Source organism: Protopterus annectens, chromosome 9.part0 (assembly GCF_019279795.1).
Source record: "Protopterus annectens isolate FY-2018-M chromosome 9.part0, PAN1.0, whole genome shotgun sequence".
NCBI classification, from domain to species: Eukaryota; Metazoa; Chordata; order Ceratodontiformes; family Protopteridae; genus Protopterus; species Protopterus annectens.
This window is the reverse complement of record NC_056743.1, coordinates 1,964,822,074-1,964,837,425: the sequence shown is the minus strand read 5'-3', so window position 1 is coordinate 1,964,837,425 and position 15,352 is coordinate 1,964,822,074. Positions and strand designations below refer to the sequence as shown.

The following is a 15,352-nucleotide window of genomic DNA, read 5'->3' as shown; positions in this document are numbered from 1 at the left end:
AATACAGAATTTAAATACTGAAGTACATTTTTGGTACAGAATAAAGATCCTGGACTGCGGAAAGGATACCAAGTTAACTGGTGCAGTTGGCTGACTGGTCAGAAAATAGAAGGCTAGAATTAATAAAAAGAAATGCAAAGAACTGCAACTAGGAATTAAACATAAAGCAAAAGTAAAAAAAGAATATTGGGGTAGCCATATCAGATGAGCCAGCAGAAAACAAGCAGAAATAACCACTGACCCAGAGCCATAAGTGAATGAAAAGAAGGTCAATAACAGCATTAGTGATCTATACAAACAACTGATGAGACACCATCTGCAGTACTGCAGGCAGCTACGATATTCTTGCCTTTGCACACCTCCCAGGCCAGATAGTCCTCATCTGCTGTCAAAGTCCATTTCAATGTTTCTGTATCAGTTGCTACAGTTTCTATCTTCCCCTTAATATCATCTGTAATGAATGAATCAGCTGCTGTAATGGTTAAAACAAATCAACTAAAATTGTTCATGGAGCAAGGAATCTGACACAATCACTAAAAAGAATCAGACAGCTAAACACCTCATATAAAAACAGATTTGTCCTTTTCAGTGCTGATATTTACACTTAAAATATCAGAAGCAAGCATCTGCAAAATTTTATATGTTGACATCATACAAGTATAGTAATAAACCATCAAAAATGTTTAAAAGGTTTACAGTATCTTTGATGAGCTTGTAAAACAAAGTAGGATTAAAAAGTACAAAATATGTTGTTCATATTTGGCTGAGAGGTAGCAGGCAAAAGAGTGCCGACTAAATCATTATCTATTGGTTTACAGGGTTTGCTCTTGAGGTAACTGGCTACATTCGAGTCACATGAAAATGTTACTGAATTTAATTAATCAAGTTATAGGAGGGATAACGGTGGTGAGCAACTGTAATCCCGAAAACTTTCCACATCTTTTAATGACCATCCTTTTCAAAAATGCAACTGACTTGCTGGATGCTAGCAAGATGCTGGCAGCTTCTTAACTGGAGGTGTCAGAGTGAACACTTCCTGGGCCACCACGTGGTGAAGTTACAGATGACGGAGTATCAATATCTTGCCAGCTTCCATTAGCCTAAGGAAAAAAAATGAAATGTCTTGTAAGGATGCAATATTTTAATACAGTGCAATAAAACATACTATAATGGCAAATACAGTCTGAAAGTTACAACAATTAGCTACAACTCAAGTTTAATCTGTTGATCAGAGGCTGATCCCTAGATTTCAACATGCATCATGTGTTGCATTAATCAGTTTGCTTTTTTTTTTTTTTACTAGCACTTCATAAGACATCCTTAAAAATGGGCCCTTTTATTCTGCTGTCTTAATCAGTTCTTTAAAAGAATAGAATCTGCATCGTTTTTTTAACTGGAAAAAATTAACATATATGTTTTTCAGGACAAACCTTAAACATGCAAACCTGTCATCTAGGCATCACTGAATTTCCTTTCATTTTTTTAATGCTTCTTCCTGGATATATTTCCAAGATATTAGAATGGCTGTATTTCATATTTTAACACAAGCATGGCATCATACCACCCCATAAGGATCTTTTTGGGATTTGTAACAAATGCTAAGCATTTATCACTTTTTCCAGCCAACAAGAATGGCAACACCACACAACTAGTGTCCAGCCACAAAACTTCATCCCAGTAAGGAAATTTCACAATAATTGGTTACAACCGTCACAAAATGACCTTATTTGAAGACGACATTATTTTGTACCTGATAAATCTAGAAAAGAACATCTCAGTATTGTGGAATATTTTGAGACACTTTCAAGTCTTTTTGGGATATAAAAGTAATGCAGCTAAAACAGACTATAGCCGTAACTATGTACCCAAACAAGAACTGGTTTAGCAATACCCATACTTATGGGGAGATGAAAAGATGAAGTACTTAGAAGTATGGATTCAAAACACTTCTGTTACAGCTGCCAAGGATATGTGGGAAGAGAATAAATAAAAAATAATACAAAAACTGGGAAACTGGAAACTTTTGATAATGGATATGGAGATACAAGCAGTGAAAATGTTTTTAGAGCCTTTAGTGTTATATACAGTGCAATCAAAAAGCATTTGCCCCTCTCCTGATTTATTTTTTTGCATGTTTGTCACACACAAATGTTTCAGATCATCAAACAAATTTAAATATTAGACAATTATTAGACAAAGATAATGCAAGTAAACACAAAATGCAGTTTTTAAGTGATAATTTGATTTACTAAGGAAAAAAACTATCTAAACCTACATGGCCCTATGTGAAAAAGTAATTGCCCCCTTGTTAAATCATTAAGTAACTGTGGTTAATCACATTTTTGGGAAAGCTGAGTTCAATTTCACTAGCCACACCCAGGCCTGATTACTGTCAGACCTGCTGAATCAAGAGATCACTTAAATAGAACCTGTCAGACAAAGTGAAGTAGGCCAAAAGATCTCAAAAAGGAAGACATCATGCCACGATCTGAAGAAATTCCGGAACAGATGAAAAACAAAATAATTGACATCTATCAGTCTGGAAAAGGTTACAAAGCCATTTCTAAAGCTTTGGGACTCCAGCAAACCATGGTGAGAGCCATTATCCACAAATGGAGAAAACATGGACCAGTGGTGAACCTTCTTAGGAGTGTCTGTCTACAAAAATTACCCCAAGAGTGCAGCGACGACTCATCCAAGAGGTCACAAACGAACCCAGAACAACATCTAAAGAACTGCAGGCCTCACTTGCCTCAGTTAAGGTCAGTGTTCATGACTCAACCATAAGAAAGAGACTGGGCAAAAATGGCATGTATAGTAGAGTTCCAAGGCAAAAACCACTGCTGACCAAAAAGAACATAAAGGCTCATCTCACTTTTGCCAAAAAAACATCTTGATGATCCCCAAGACTTTTGGGAAAATATTCTGCAGACTGATGAAACAAAAGTTGAACTTTTTGGGAGGTGCGCATCCCATTACATCTGGCGTAAAAGCAACACAGCATTTCAGAAAAAGAACACCATGCCAACAGTCAACCAAAGTGGTGGTAGTGTGATGCTCTGGGGCTGCTTTGCTGCTTCTGAACCTGGATGACTTGCTGTGATTGATGGAACCATGAATTCTGCTCTCTACCAAAAATTCCTGAAGGAGAATGTCCCACCATCAGTTCGTGACCTCAAGCTGAAGTGCACTTGGGTTCTGAAGCAGGACAATGATTCAAAACACACCAGCAAGTCCATCTCTGAATGGCCTAAAAAAACAAAATGAAGGTTTTGGAGTGGCCTAGTCAAAGTCCAGACTTGAATCCAATTGAAATGCTGTGGCATGGCCTTAAAAAGGTGGTTCATGCTCGGAAACCCTCCAATATGGCTGAATTAAAACAATTCTGCAAAGAAGAGTGGGTCAAAATTCCTCAACAGTGATGTGAAAGACTCATTGCCAGTTATCGCAAAAGCTTGATTGCAGTTATTGCTGCTAAGGGTGGCACAACCAGTTATTAGGTTTAGGGGGCAAGTAGTTTTTCACATAGGGCCATGTAGGTTTGGAGAGTTGTTTTTCCTTAACAAATAAAATCATCACTTAAAAACTGCATTTTGTGTTTACTTGGGTTATCTTTGTCTAATATTTACATTTGTTTGATGATCTGAAACATTTAAGTGTGACAAACATGAAAAAAAATAAGAAATCAGGAAGGGTCTTTTGGCCTACTTCACTTTGTCTGACAGGTTCTATTTAAGTGATCTCTTGATTCAGCAGATCTGGCAGTAATCAGGCCTAGGTGTGGCTAGTGAAATTGAACTCAGCTTTCCCAAAAATGTGATTAACCACAGTTACTTCATGATTTAACAAGGTGTCAATTACTTTTTCACATAGGGCCATGTAGGTTTAGATAGTTTTTTTCCTTAGTAAATCAAATCATCACTTAAAAACTGCATTTTGTGTTTTCATTGTGCTGTAAGAGTCAGGCATGTTTTTATCATCCAGAGAAAAGTTGTGGACAATAATTAATACAGAGTTGAAGGAATTTATCTGAGGGAAAGAGTTAGTGGATATGTTGATCCTTCCAACAGAACAAGATATTTTAGGATTACCTGATTTGAAGGGATATTTTAGGGCAACACAGTTAAAGCTCATACACAACAGAAGCAGAAGGTTATAATTCAAAATGGAAAGAGATGACTAACAGAGTGGGGTGAGGAGTTCAAGAAATAGAAATTCAAAATGGAAAGAGATGACTAACAGAGTGGGGTGAGGAGTTCAAGAAATAGAGAGTGGAATTTTAGATTCAGATCGTTAAGGAGAATAACAACCACCATACAGAACACAGGGGTCCTAAAGGAGAGAGATGAAAAGTCAGCAAGCAAAGGAGAGTAGTAGTGCTGAAATTGAATTCATCCTCAAGTCTTGGTGAGTAGCTTTGCGAGGTGGACCCTGTTTTTCACAAAATCTCATCAAGGTGACACTGACATATAGACTGTATTTATATAGCATATATCATGGACAGAAGTAAGTCAAAAACAAAAAAAAGACAGCTGGGTGCACAAGGCCTAGGATAAAAAAGTGCCCAATCCTGGTAGGTACACTGGTGCCAGGACCGGAAAAAATAACAGTGTAGAAACTTCAAAATATGGAAACATTCCTACAATTGGGCCAGGCCAGGCCGAGGGAGAGGAAGAAGCAGTCCACAAAAATTGATTGGCTAAAGAAGAGCCATAAAGACGATAGAGTGGACTATTGAGGATAAGAAAGAAATTATGCATTGTTACTGTTATGTAAAAAGCCCAGAATTTAAAAACTGTCAGAACCGTCTAATGAAGATTTGTATTCATTAATATAACAGATTTTTGAAAAACAGTATATGGTTCAAGAAACTTTAATCTGTTTGGAAAAAATAACAACAAAACCTAGAGATATTTGAAAAATATAAAAAAGAAATATGGACATCGGAAAGAAAGAGAAAGATTTACAATATGGTGCAATATTTATGCAAAGGAAAAAAACAAGTTAACCAATATAGAGAAGGCGTCCTCAAAGATATTCGATGAGAAATACAGGCAAAGGCATCCAGATATGGAAAATTTCACAATAAAGAAATTACTATCACAAAGATGGAATGTGGAAAAGATTAGTAAAGCAGAAGTTAAAGCAACAGAAGTTGAAATTGTGGAGTGCCTCCGAAGTGAAAGATTTAATGTAGAAGGTCTAACACAGACTACATCACAGCATGATGGACTGAATCCCCAGAATAAGGAAAAGCAAGAAGATCAGGAGACATATGAAGAAGAAATATGGAAAAGGGAAAGGAAAAGAGATTTAATATGGTGTAATATTTATGCAAAGGAGCAAGCAAAACTAACCAATACAAAAACAGCAGCACCAAAGATATTTGAAGAGAAATGCAGGCAAAGGAATATGGATATGGAAAACTTTACAATACAAAAAATAAGAAGACTAAGAGGAAAAGTAGAAAAGATTAGTAATGGAGAAGTCAAATAAATAGAAATTGAGGTTATGGTGCACCTGCAAAGAGAAGGATTCAGTGCAGAAAATCCAATACAGAAAGCACCACAACAGGATAAAATAATGGATATAAAAATTAAGGGGAAACCAGTGGAACAGGAAGCAACTGGTCAGGTGCCATATCAAGACATTTTGCCGCCTTCCACAGGAAACCAGTATAGATTTTCACTTGAAGCTAGACAGCAAGGAAAGGAACAGGAAACTCTGATGCAATCAATGTTGAGGAGTGATAGGCCAGTGAGTTCCCATATGACAGAGCCAACAGATGACACAGGATGAAATTAAAGCGAAGGTACCACAGGAAGAGGCTACAGAACTTTCTATAGAATTCCAGTAGGAAACTGAAAACCAGGGATGTGCCCTCAGTTTGGAAGAAAATGAGCTAAGAGTTCCTTGATTTAATGGACATGGATAAATATATTAAGATCAGTGAGAGAATTAGACTGTAGAAGGTCAATAAAACCCAAAATATAAGACGTCTGATAAAACAAATGAATGCAGTAATTAGGACTGGCCATAGAGATCCATGTGATATAACAGAAGTAAACAGGATATATTACTGTGCTGCCAAATTAATAATTGATAAAGGTCTACCACAAGAACATAGGGTAGTGAGGGAAAGGAAGGGGAGAAATCGAATACCATCATGGAAGTATCGAATTGAGAAAACTATAAAGCAATTAAGACAAGAAGTGTCACTGTTAGAATATTATAGAAGAGGGAATAGATCAACAAAAATACTAAGAAATAAGAAAGATAGATGTGATTAAAGCAATGCACAGTATTAGAACAGACCACGACCTATCATGCACTATCGCAAATAAACTAAAAATTTCAGTACAGGCGCAAAACCTTAGAAGATAAATATAAAGGAAAAGTACAAAATAAACAATTTATTGATGACCCAATAAAGTTTTATAGAGAACTGGGAAATAAGGTAAAAGGAATTGAAAGACCACCAAAAAAAGAGGAAGTAGATACATTTTAGATAGAAAGAAGTAAAAGAAAGAATAAGTTTAAAGGTACAGGATATGAAACGGGATGAACTAACAGCCAGAGAGATTGAAACAAAGTTAAGAAAAGCCTCTAACTGGAAAACCTCAGGCCCAGATACAGTACGTAACTTTTGATTAAAAGAATTAACATCTTTGCAAGAGGATTTAGCCATGAGTAAGAACTATTTATATGCACACCCCAAACCGACAGCACACTGGCTAACAGGCAAAACAATGCTCTTATTTAACAATGAATCTGCAATGCTACCCTAAAAATTATAGGCCAATAACTTGCCTTCTGACGACGTATAAACTATACACAGGAATTGACGCCGACAGAGTTTATAGTCATTTAGAAGAAAACTCAATTATGGCAGTAGAACAAAAGGGCAATAAAAAAAGTCATATGGAACAAAGGACCATTTGCTGTTAAATAAAGCTATAGTGGAGAATTGTAAAAAGGGGAAGAATCTAAGTATGGCACGGACTGACTACAAAAAAGCATTTGATAGTACCCCACACTCATGGATAAAAGACTGCTTAAAAATGTATAAGATACACCCTACACTGATTGACTACATTAAAGTAACCATGAAACAATGGCAGACCACTTTGCAATTAAGCCATGAAAAAGGAAAGATTATTATCCCAGGGATAAAAAATCAAAGGGGGATATTCCAGGGTGACTCGGTCACCGTTGCTATTCTGCCTTGGCATTAACCCATTAAGCTGCAATTTGGCTCCTAGAAAACAACAAAGTTGAATGACTTCTCATCTTCTCTTTGTCATTGATTTAAAACTGTATAGCTCATCAGAAGAGGAACTGAAAGCACAGCTGCAGGTTGCCAAACCTTTTTCAGATGATATTAGAATGTCAGCTGGTCTTGATAAATGTGCAAAAGCAACCTTTATTGCAGGAAAAAGTACAGTTATGTACACTTACCGTAAATGTAGATGTTAGAGTGTATTCACTGTTGCAGTCATCACATTTGGTTATCTGCCTGCAGGTAGCCCTCAGCCAGCCTGAACACAAGAGTCTTGGATTCCTGCGTCAGATGCTGTCTCTTCTTCCGTGACGTCAGGTCATCAGGGGTATAAAACATGCAGCCGACACCATTACATCAGTTTTTCTTGCCCCAGATGTCAGGTGCCCCCACAATGGGAAGCAATTATATATAATGGTACACCTCCATCAAAAAGCAAATACACCAGAAAACTTAAATATACCAAACAAGAAGGAAAGGTAGAGCCAAGAGAAGTCAGGAGGCTGGAGGGAGGGTAACCAGGACTGCAACAGTGAATACATTCGAACATCTACATTTATATTAAGTGTACACAACTGTACTATGTTCTTCGTGTTTCACTGTTGCAGTCATCACATTTGGGTTGATTCCCAAAGCTAAGGAAGGGAGGAGGTAGTTAGAGAGCATTAGGGCCAGCTATTAAGCCCTGCAAGACTTCATTGGCAAAACCAGCTCTGGATTTAGAAAAAATAGGCATGTGGTAATGCTTGGTGAAGGTATGTACGGAGCTCCAGGTATCAGTTTCTAGGATGTCTGAGAAAGGATGTAGAAGTAGATGCAGCCCTGGTGGAATGTGATCTTATCCCCTGTGGGGTAGGTTTTTCCATGGTGCTTGTAACAGAAATGAATGCAATGGGCTATCCATTTAGAAATGGTTTGCTTTGAAATGGCCTTCCCTTCTGCCCCTGCAGCACAACAGACTAGCAGCTGTTCAGATTTTCTGAGAGGCTTAGTCCTGTCCAAATAAACTCTAAGTTGTCTGTGCGCGTCCAGAGAGTGCAGTATTCATTCTCCTTTGTTTTGTGGATTAGAGAAAAAAGTAGGCAAATGAATGGACTGATTTAGGGCAACACTAGACACCACCTTGGGCATAAAGGAAGGATTTGAGGGAAACCCTGTCTGCATGGAAGATAATGAAGGGTTCCACTGCCATGAGGGCCTGTAATTCAGGCACTCTTCTTGCTGAAGTGATGGCTAGAAGGAAGGCTGTTTTCCAAGAAAGGAATTTCAACTCTGCAGCTGGCTCAAAGGAAGGGAGAGCGAGCTTTTCCAATACAAAGTTAAAGACCCAGGCAGGAGTAGGGGCTCTCCTGGGGGGGGGGGGGGGGTCTTACATTTTTGGCCCCTCTAAGGAATTGCTTTAGCAGGGGGTGAGAGAAGAGGGGTGGCTCAGTATTATAATGTGTTGAAATGGCAGAGGCATGAATTTTAATTGACGAGAATGATAGGCCCTTGTGGAGCATTTTTGTTAAGTACTGAAGAATATGAGGTAAGCTGGGCACAGTTGTGCCATCCCCTGAGTCTGGCTCCAGGAACAGTATACTTATCACTTTTCAACATAGGATTTTCTAGTACTAGGCTTCCTTGCCTCCAGAATGACATCTAGCACCTGCTTACTGAGGGATGCTATTGGAGAGCTCAAGGAATTAGCCACGCTGCAAGGTTCAGGGTTTGATGCTGAGGGTGCAGGATCTGGCCCGCCTGCTGGGACAGCAGGGAAGGGGTCTGAGGCAGGTGCCATGGTTCCAGCAGTGTCATACTGCGCAAGATGGGGTACCAGTGCTGGAGTGGCCAGTCTGGTGCAATCAGTATTGTCCTTGGCTTGCCCTGTTTGATCTTTTGCAGAACCTTCGAGAGGAGAGGCAGAGGGGGAAAGGCATAAACTGAGGCTTTCCCAGGTAAAGGACAGGGCATCCACATTTCAAGATTGACTGTGGGAAGTCCTTGAGCAGAATTTGTCCAATCGGTAGTTCTGAGGGGAGGCAAACAGGTCTACCTCTGGAGTCCTCCATTTGTTCCTCAAGAGGTTGAATATTTTTGGTTCCAGTTTCCATTTGTGTGGGTCCATGAGATTTCTGCTTAGGTCGTCTGCCAGTAAATACAGCTTGCCTGGCAGGAATTGAGCTTGTAGGTGCACTTGGTAGCTCAAGGCTGTGTGCCACAGAGCCATGGCTAGTCTGCAGAGAGGGTACGAGTGGGTTCCCCCCTGCTTGTTTATGTACCACGTAAATGTGGTGTTGTCTGTCTTTACCAATAGTTGTCCTGGAAGAATGCGGTCTTTCAAGGCTGTCAGGGAATTCTGACAGCTAACATTTCTTTTTGGTTGATAAGCAGGTACATTTGTCTCAGGTGCCATTTGCCCTGAATGCACTTCCCTGCCAAGTGAGCCCCCCCATGCATAGTCTGATGTGTCTGTTGTTAGGGTTTGGGTGGCAGGGGGTAGAATAAAAGGGAGCCCCTTGTTGTGGTAGCAGGCCTCTGCTCACCAAAGGAACTTTGTCTTTATACAAGGAATGACAAGAATCACTGACTCCAGGTCCTGAGAATGTTGACACCATAGGCTTTCTAGATACCATTGCAGTTTCCTCATATGCAGTCTTGCATATGGAATTAGTAGAATGCAAGAGGCCATGAACCCCAGGGCTTGCAGACAGCTGGGTCTTTGTGACCAATAGTTTGACGTAGGTTGTCAAATAAACTTGTTTCAATGGAGTGAGGAAAGCCATCTGGGAAGTTGTGCTCAAGCTTGCTCCCAGGAATACAATCTGTTGGCAGGGTACTAGGTGAGATTTCTTTTAGTTTATGGTGTACCCCAGTGAGGTTAGAAGTTTCTTTACGAATGCCAGATGTTTTAATAGCAAGTCCTGGCTTTCTGCCTGAATCAGACAATCTTCCAAGTATGGGTATATTTAAATATTTCTCTGCCTGCAAAATGCAATGGCTGGAGCTAGACACTTTGTGAGTACCCTGGGTGCAGTAGATAAGCCAAAGGGAAGTGCAGAGAACTGATAGAGCATAGAGGCTGTCCTGAAGCGTAGGTATTTCCTGCAAGATTCCCTTATTGGAATGTATAGGTAAGCTTCCTTTAAGTCTAAGGTTGCCAACCAGGCATTTTTGCCTAGCATAGGAAGGAGCTGTTGAAGTGTTGGCATTTTGAATTTTGGGATTACCAGAAAGGTGTTTAGAATAGAGAGGTCCAGGATAGGACGCCAGGAGCTGTCTCTTCTGGGTACCAGGAAAAGTCTTGAATAAAAACCTTGTCCCCTTTGTTCTGCTGGGACAGGGTGAATACCCCTGATACTTAGGAGAGAGAGAACCTGCTGTTGGGCCTTGGCCCACTGATTTGGGGGTAGGTCTGGCCAACAGTTTGGGGATGGTAGAGTGTGGAAGTGGAATCTGTATCCTTGGGAAACTATATTCAAAACCCATTTGTCATGGGTAATGACTTCCCAATTTTTTGCATGCAGGGCGAGCTTTCCTCCTAAGGGAGCAGGCAGTTGAGCAGGGCTTGGAAGAGTTAAGGTTAAGTTGTTGTGCCATTTTTCCGTAGGGGGGTGACTTACTACTCCCTACTTTGGAAGTGGGAGCCCCCCAGTGCTTAGGCCTGTGCATAGCCTGAGATTGTAACCTAGGTGGTCTGCTGTTCCTGGCAGAGACTGGAAAGGACCAATTCTTTGAAGGCCAATGTCTACTAAATCTGGGAGGCTGTCCTTGTAGGAAATCTTTAACAGTTTGCATACATTTAGCTTTTTCCTCCATCCTTTTGAGGACTTCTTCTGCTTTGTCGCCAAATAGGCGGTCTTGGTTTAAGGGAGCATCCAGTAATTTAGCTTTAACATGATCTGGCAAGTTTTGCTCCTTAAGCCAAGCATGCCTTCTAAGTACAGACCCAGTGACAGCAGCCCTGCAAGATGCTTCTAAAGAGTCAAAGCCACACTGCAAAGTATGTTTACCAACTTGTTCTGCAGAATGCATTAAATCCTGTAATTCTGTGTGTTCAGCACAGTCAGGAATCAACATAATTTTCTGTTGAAGTAGTCCCATAATATGCTGGTGGTACTTTAACATATGAAACTGGCAATTTAAAGCCCTAATGGCGAAAGTAGCAGAAGTGTATACCTTCATACCCCATCTGTCCAAGGCTATAGAATCTCTATCAGAAAGGGTAGGATTTTTGGCAGCAGTAGCCTTAATGGCTTTTAGTCCTTGGGAAATGGTCTCTGGATCCGCAGTAGGATTCTTGAAGAGGAACTTGTGAGAGTCAGGTACTCTGTAATACCGGTCAGGTTTTGTGGGAGCTGGAGGTAAAGTGTCTGGGGAAAGGCTAGATTCCAAGAAAGCATCATCTACAATGTTCAGAACAGGAGGGATAGCTAAAAGGTCTGTGTTGAGGAAGGAGTAAGAATTCCCTAAGTCTCTTTTTGGAGAAATGCTCCCTAAGAGTATGCAAGGTTTCACCAAAAGAAAAATCCATAGTCAAAGAAGCATCTCGCGGCATACCAGACTCCGAATGGGTCTCAGTAGAGGCCTGCAAATCTGAAGTAGCGGGTATCAGGGGCTGTGAAAGCACCTCACTGAGTACCGGCAGACTGGCGACTAGCTTAACGGAAGCATCGTCGGCAGTTTTGGACCTATGCAGTCTGTCTCGGTCTTTATCCGTACGTTTATTCAGAAGAACTGTAGTCGGATGGCTTAACAACGCCATTTCGGAGTACGGATACAGAGTACCAAAATAATTCGCTGTAAAGATAGCCTGAAGACAAATAGTTTGGGGGTTGAACAAGGCACAAAACTGACAGCGAGGGACATCGTGGTCTGGGCCTAAGCAAGGAATGCAGTACGAATTAAAATCTTTAAGAGGTATTTGCTTTCCACAGGTAAGATTAATTGTTAACTTTTACTGACATTGGTTGAAGCAAGAAAAAAGATCCCCAACGGGGTACTTATCTTTTTTTGAAGACTTTGGTTCTGAAATTTGAAAACGAAAATTTCAGGAGTCAGACGACCAGCACTTGCGAACTGCTTCTGCTTCGGGCACCGCACGGCAAGAAAGACTGATGTAATGGCATCGGCTGCATGTTTTATACCTGACAACCTTGACGTCATGGACGAAGAGACAGCATCCGACGCAGGAATCCAAGACTCTGGTATTCAGCCCAGCTGAGGGCTACCTGCAGGTTAATAACCCAAACGTGATGACTGCAACAGTGAAACACAAAGACCTTCTGCAGCACCAGGAAAACATCAGTTTGGGACAAGAATGTGATGTAAAAGAACTTGAGCAAGAGGGAAAGTATAAATACTTAGGAATTGATGAAGGATCAGCAATAAAACATGAACAAATGCGAATAAAACTCAGTAAGGAATACTTTAGAAGACTTAAATTAATTCTGAGAATAACACTGACATCTTGTAACAAGATCCAAGCAATAAAACAATTTGTTCTTCCTGTCCTAACAAAGTTTTTGGGTGACTGACTGGCCCCAAAAAGTGATGGATAGATTAGATATTAAAACAAGAAGGATGTTTCATGCTCACCAAATGATTTATAAAAATCAGTATATACCAAGATTATATATTCCCCATTCCGAAGGATGGGCCTATTTGAAATTGATTACATGTAGAGATCTGCAATCGTGGGACTCCACAAATATCTACTGACCTCACAAGATCCACATGTAGTGAAAATTTCGAAACATGAGGAGAATAAATCTAAGATGACTTCTCTGCTTAATGTAGCAGATGCATATAGACATCAAACAGGAATGGAAATCAAACCAGAAGTAGATAAAAACCAGGCAACTACTAAATGTGCCAAAAACCAAAAGAAAGAATATAAGGTGAAGGACCAGATAAGAAGGCAAGAAATGTGGAAAAAGCATAAATATGGCTGCAAGTATAGAAAACTTCTGGAAGAACCTCATATTGATCAGGAATGGTTAAGGAGAGGTGAATTCAAACCAAGAAATGAAAGGTTAATATTGGCAGCCCAAGATAGTGCGCTACGTACACGCTGGTTTACAAAGTTTGAACATGTGGGAGAAACAGACAAATGTAGGTTTTGTAAAACCGAATTGGAAACTGTCACTCACCTTTTGCAACGCACTAATGGCAGAAGGACTGTGTACTTAAAGGCATAATAATGTAGGGAGACTGTTGCACCAGGGACTGCGCAGACATTATTATACTGAAATGACCGAAAAACCCTGGAACCATGAGCCACAAAGCATCACAGAAAATGATGACATTTGTATCACATGGGATCACTCATTACCAACAGTTCAAAAGAGAGATGCTAGAAAACTGGATATAGTGGTCCAAGAAAAGACAAAAGTAGCACTGATCATTGAAATCGCCACATCCAGTGACTACAGTATCTTGGGTACAGAGAGTCAGAAAGTCATAAAATACCAGAGCAATGTGGAAAAAAGATACCCAGACAGTTCCAATAGTAGTAGGAACAAAGGGTCTTATAAAAAAGAATCTACAATCATATTTAGATGTTACCAATCCATGTAACCCTGTACAAATTGCAGGAGGAGTCATTACTGGGCACATTGCGGGTGCTGAGAAAAGCATTTTTGGCTGACAAAGACTGAAACAATACTAATTTCATGAACTTTAATCATACTTTGACTTAGGAATGGGGTCCATTCCCATCAGGGTATTAGAAACTCAAAAGATTTGTAGAAATTAGAAAAGCAGAAGCACTGCCTTCATAAAGTAGCAGAAAGTATGCTCAGAACTAAGCCAAAATGAGAATGGAGGAGATTTTGCCAATAGGGATGACTGTAAGTAGGAGTGTATAAAAAACAGGCAAGTGGGAAGAAAATGGACAAAGAAACCAAGGTATGGTAAGTAAATGACTTAGAGACTGCATTCTCAGTCCCAATCAAGGACTGATAGAGTACAGGCAGAGAGAAAAGGACAGGGGAATCTTAAGGGAAAAATCTGCTCAGGTGAAAGTTTTAGTTGAATCTAGAACAGGAGCTGTTGTTACAAAAAGGATTATTTGCAGGGCATATAAAATATTGCATGATAACTACAAGAATCAATTAGAGGAGTTTACTCTAAAGTGTGTGTGTGTGTGTGTGTGTGTGTGTGTGTGTGTGTGTGTGTGTGTGTGTGTGTGTGTGTGTGTGTGTGTGTGTGTGTGTCACACACATACATATATATAAATATAGATGCCACCCCATGGGGAATTTATGGTCCCCTATCCAGATGTCCAAGATGCATTACAATAGGGTCCATTGAGGAACACTGCTCAAAGTGAACTGGGAGTTTATTCCAGAGTAGTGTCAGTCTCTGGGAGACATATCTCTGTCTTTCCAACAAGTTTTGTGTAAGTCACAGGCTAGCTTGAGACCTCTGGACTGAGTGACTCTTGTCCCATTTGATTTTCAGATGTGCAGCATTTCCATTAGGGCAGGGTCAGAGACTGCTCTGTAGGCCAGGTAGAGGTCACCTCTCAGCAGCCTATAGGACACAGGGTACAGTGACAGTGCTTTCAGTCTTTCCATGTAGGTCTTGGTTTGGAGTCCCTGAATTATCTTGTTCAGGAACCCTTTGGTCTCTCCAGCCTGCTGCAGGAGTCTGGTGAGATACATGCAAAAGTGATCATGACGTGGTGGTTTGGTTGAATTGGATGTAAACTATACATCATGAGCCCATTGCATGCCAGCCCTACTGGACTGCACAAGTGCAGGGGAAATGTGCTAAAAGCAGAAAAATCATTGGCAACAAAATGACACTGTCTCAAGAAGACACAATCTCCTCACTGGTCCCAAACATGGGTTGAGGGAAGTCCAGGGATAGCAAAGAGGCTCACTGGACCTGGTAAACAAAGAGTGGCCCAGGGATCAGCAAATGGTCAGTTGCAGGGAGATAAAAAACATATGTGCATACTTGTCTTTGGTATACATTTGCCCATTTGTGGATAGGTAGCTGAATCTCCAAGAAGGAATGCTAGATTAAATAGTTAAGAACTATAACTTGTTTGGGAAGATATCACCTGCTATGGAAAGCATGAAAAGG

At 40.3% G+C, this 15,352-nt stretch overlaps 1 protein-coding gene across 1 annotated transcript in view; it reads right to left on the bottom strand.

Moving 5' to 3' along the window:
• Window positions 1-565: 565 nt before the first annotated feature.
• LOC122812358 (pre-B-cell leukemia transcription factor 1-like) overlaps window positions 566-15,352 on the bottom strand; it is a 1,042,107-nt gene continuing 1,027,320 nt past the window's right edge. The window contains exon 9 of the mRNA XM_044084783.1: window positions 566-1,100. Coding sequence (XP_043940718.1) covers window positions 1,008-1,100 — 93 coding nt within the window. The 3' untranslated portion in view covers window positions 566-1,007. The remainder of the gene's footprint in view (window positions 1,101-15,352) is intronic.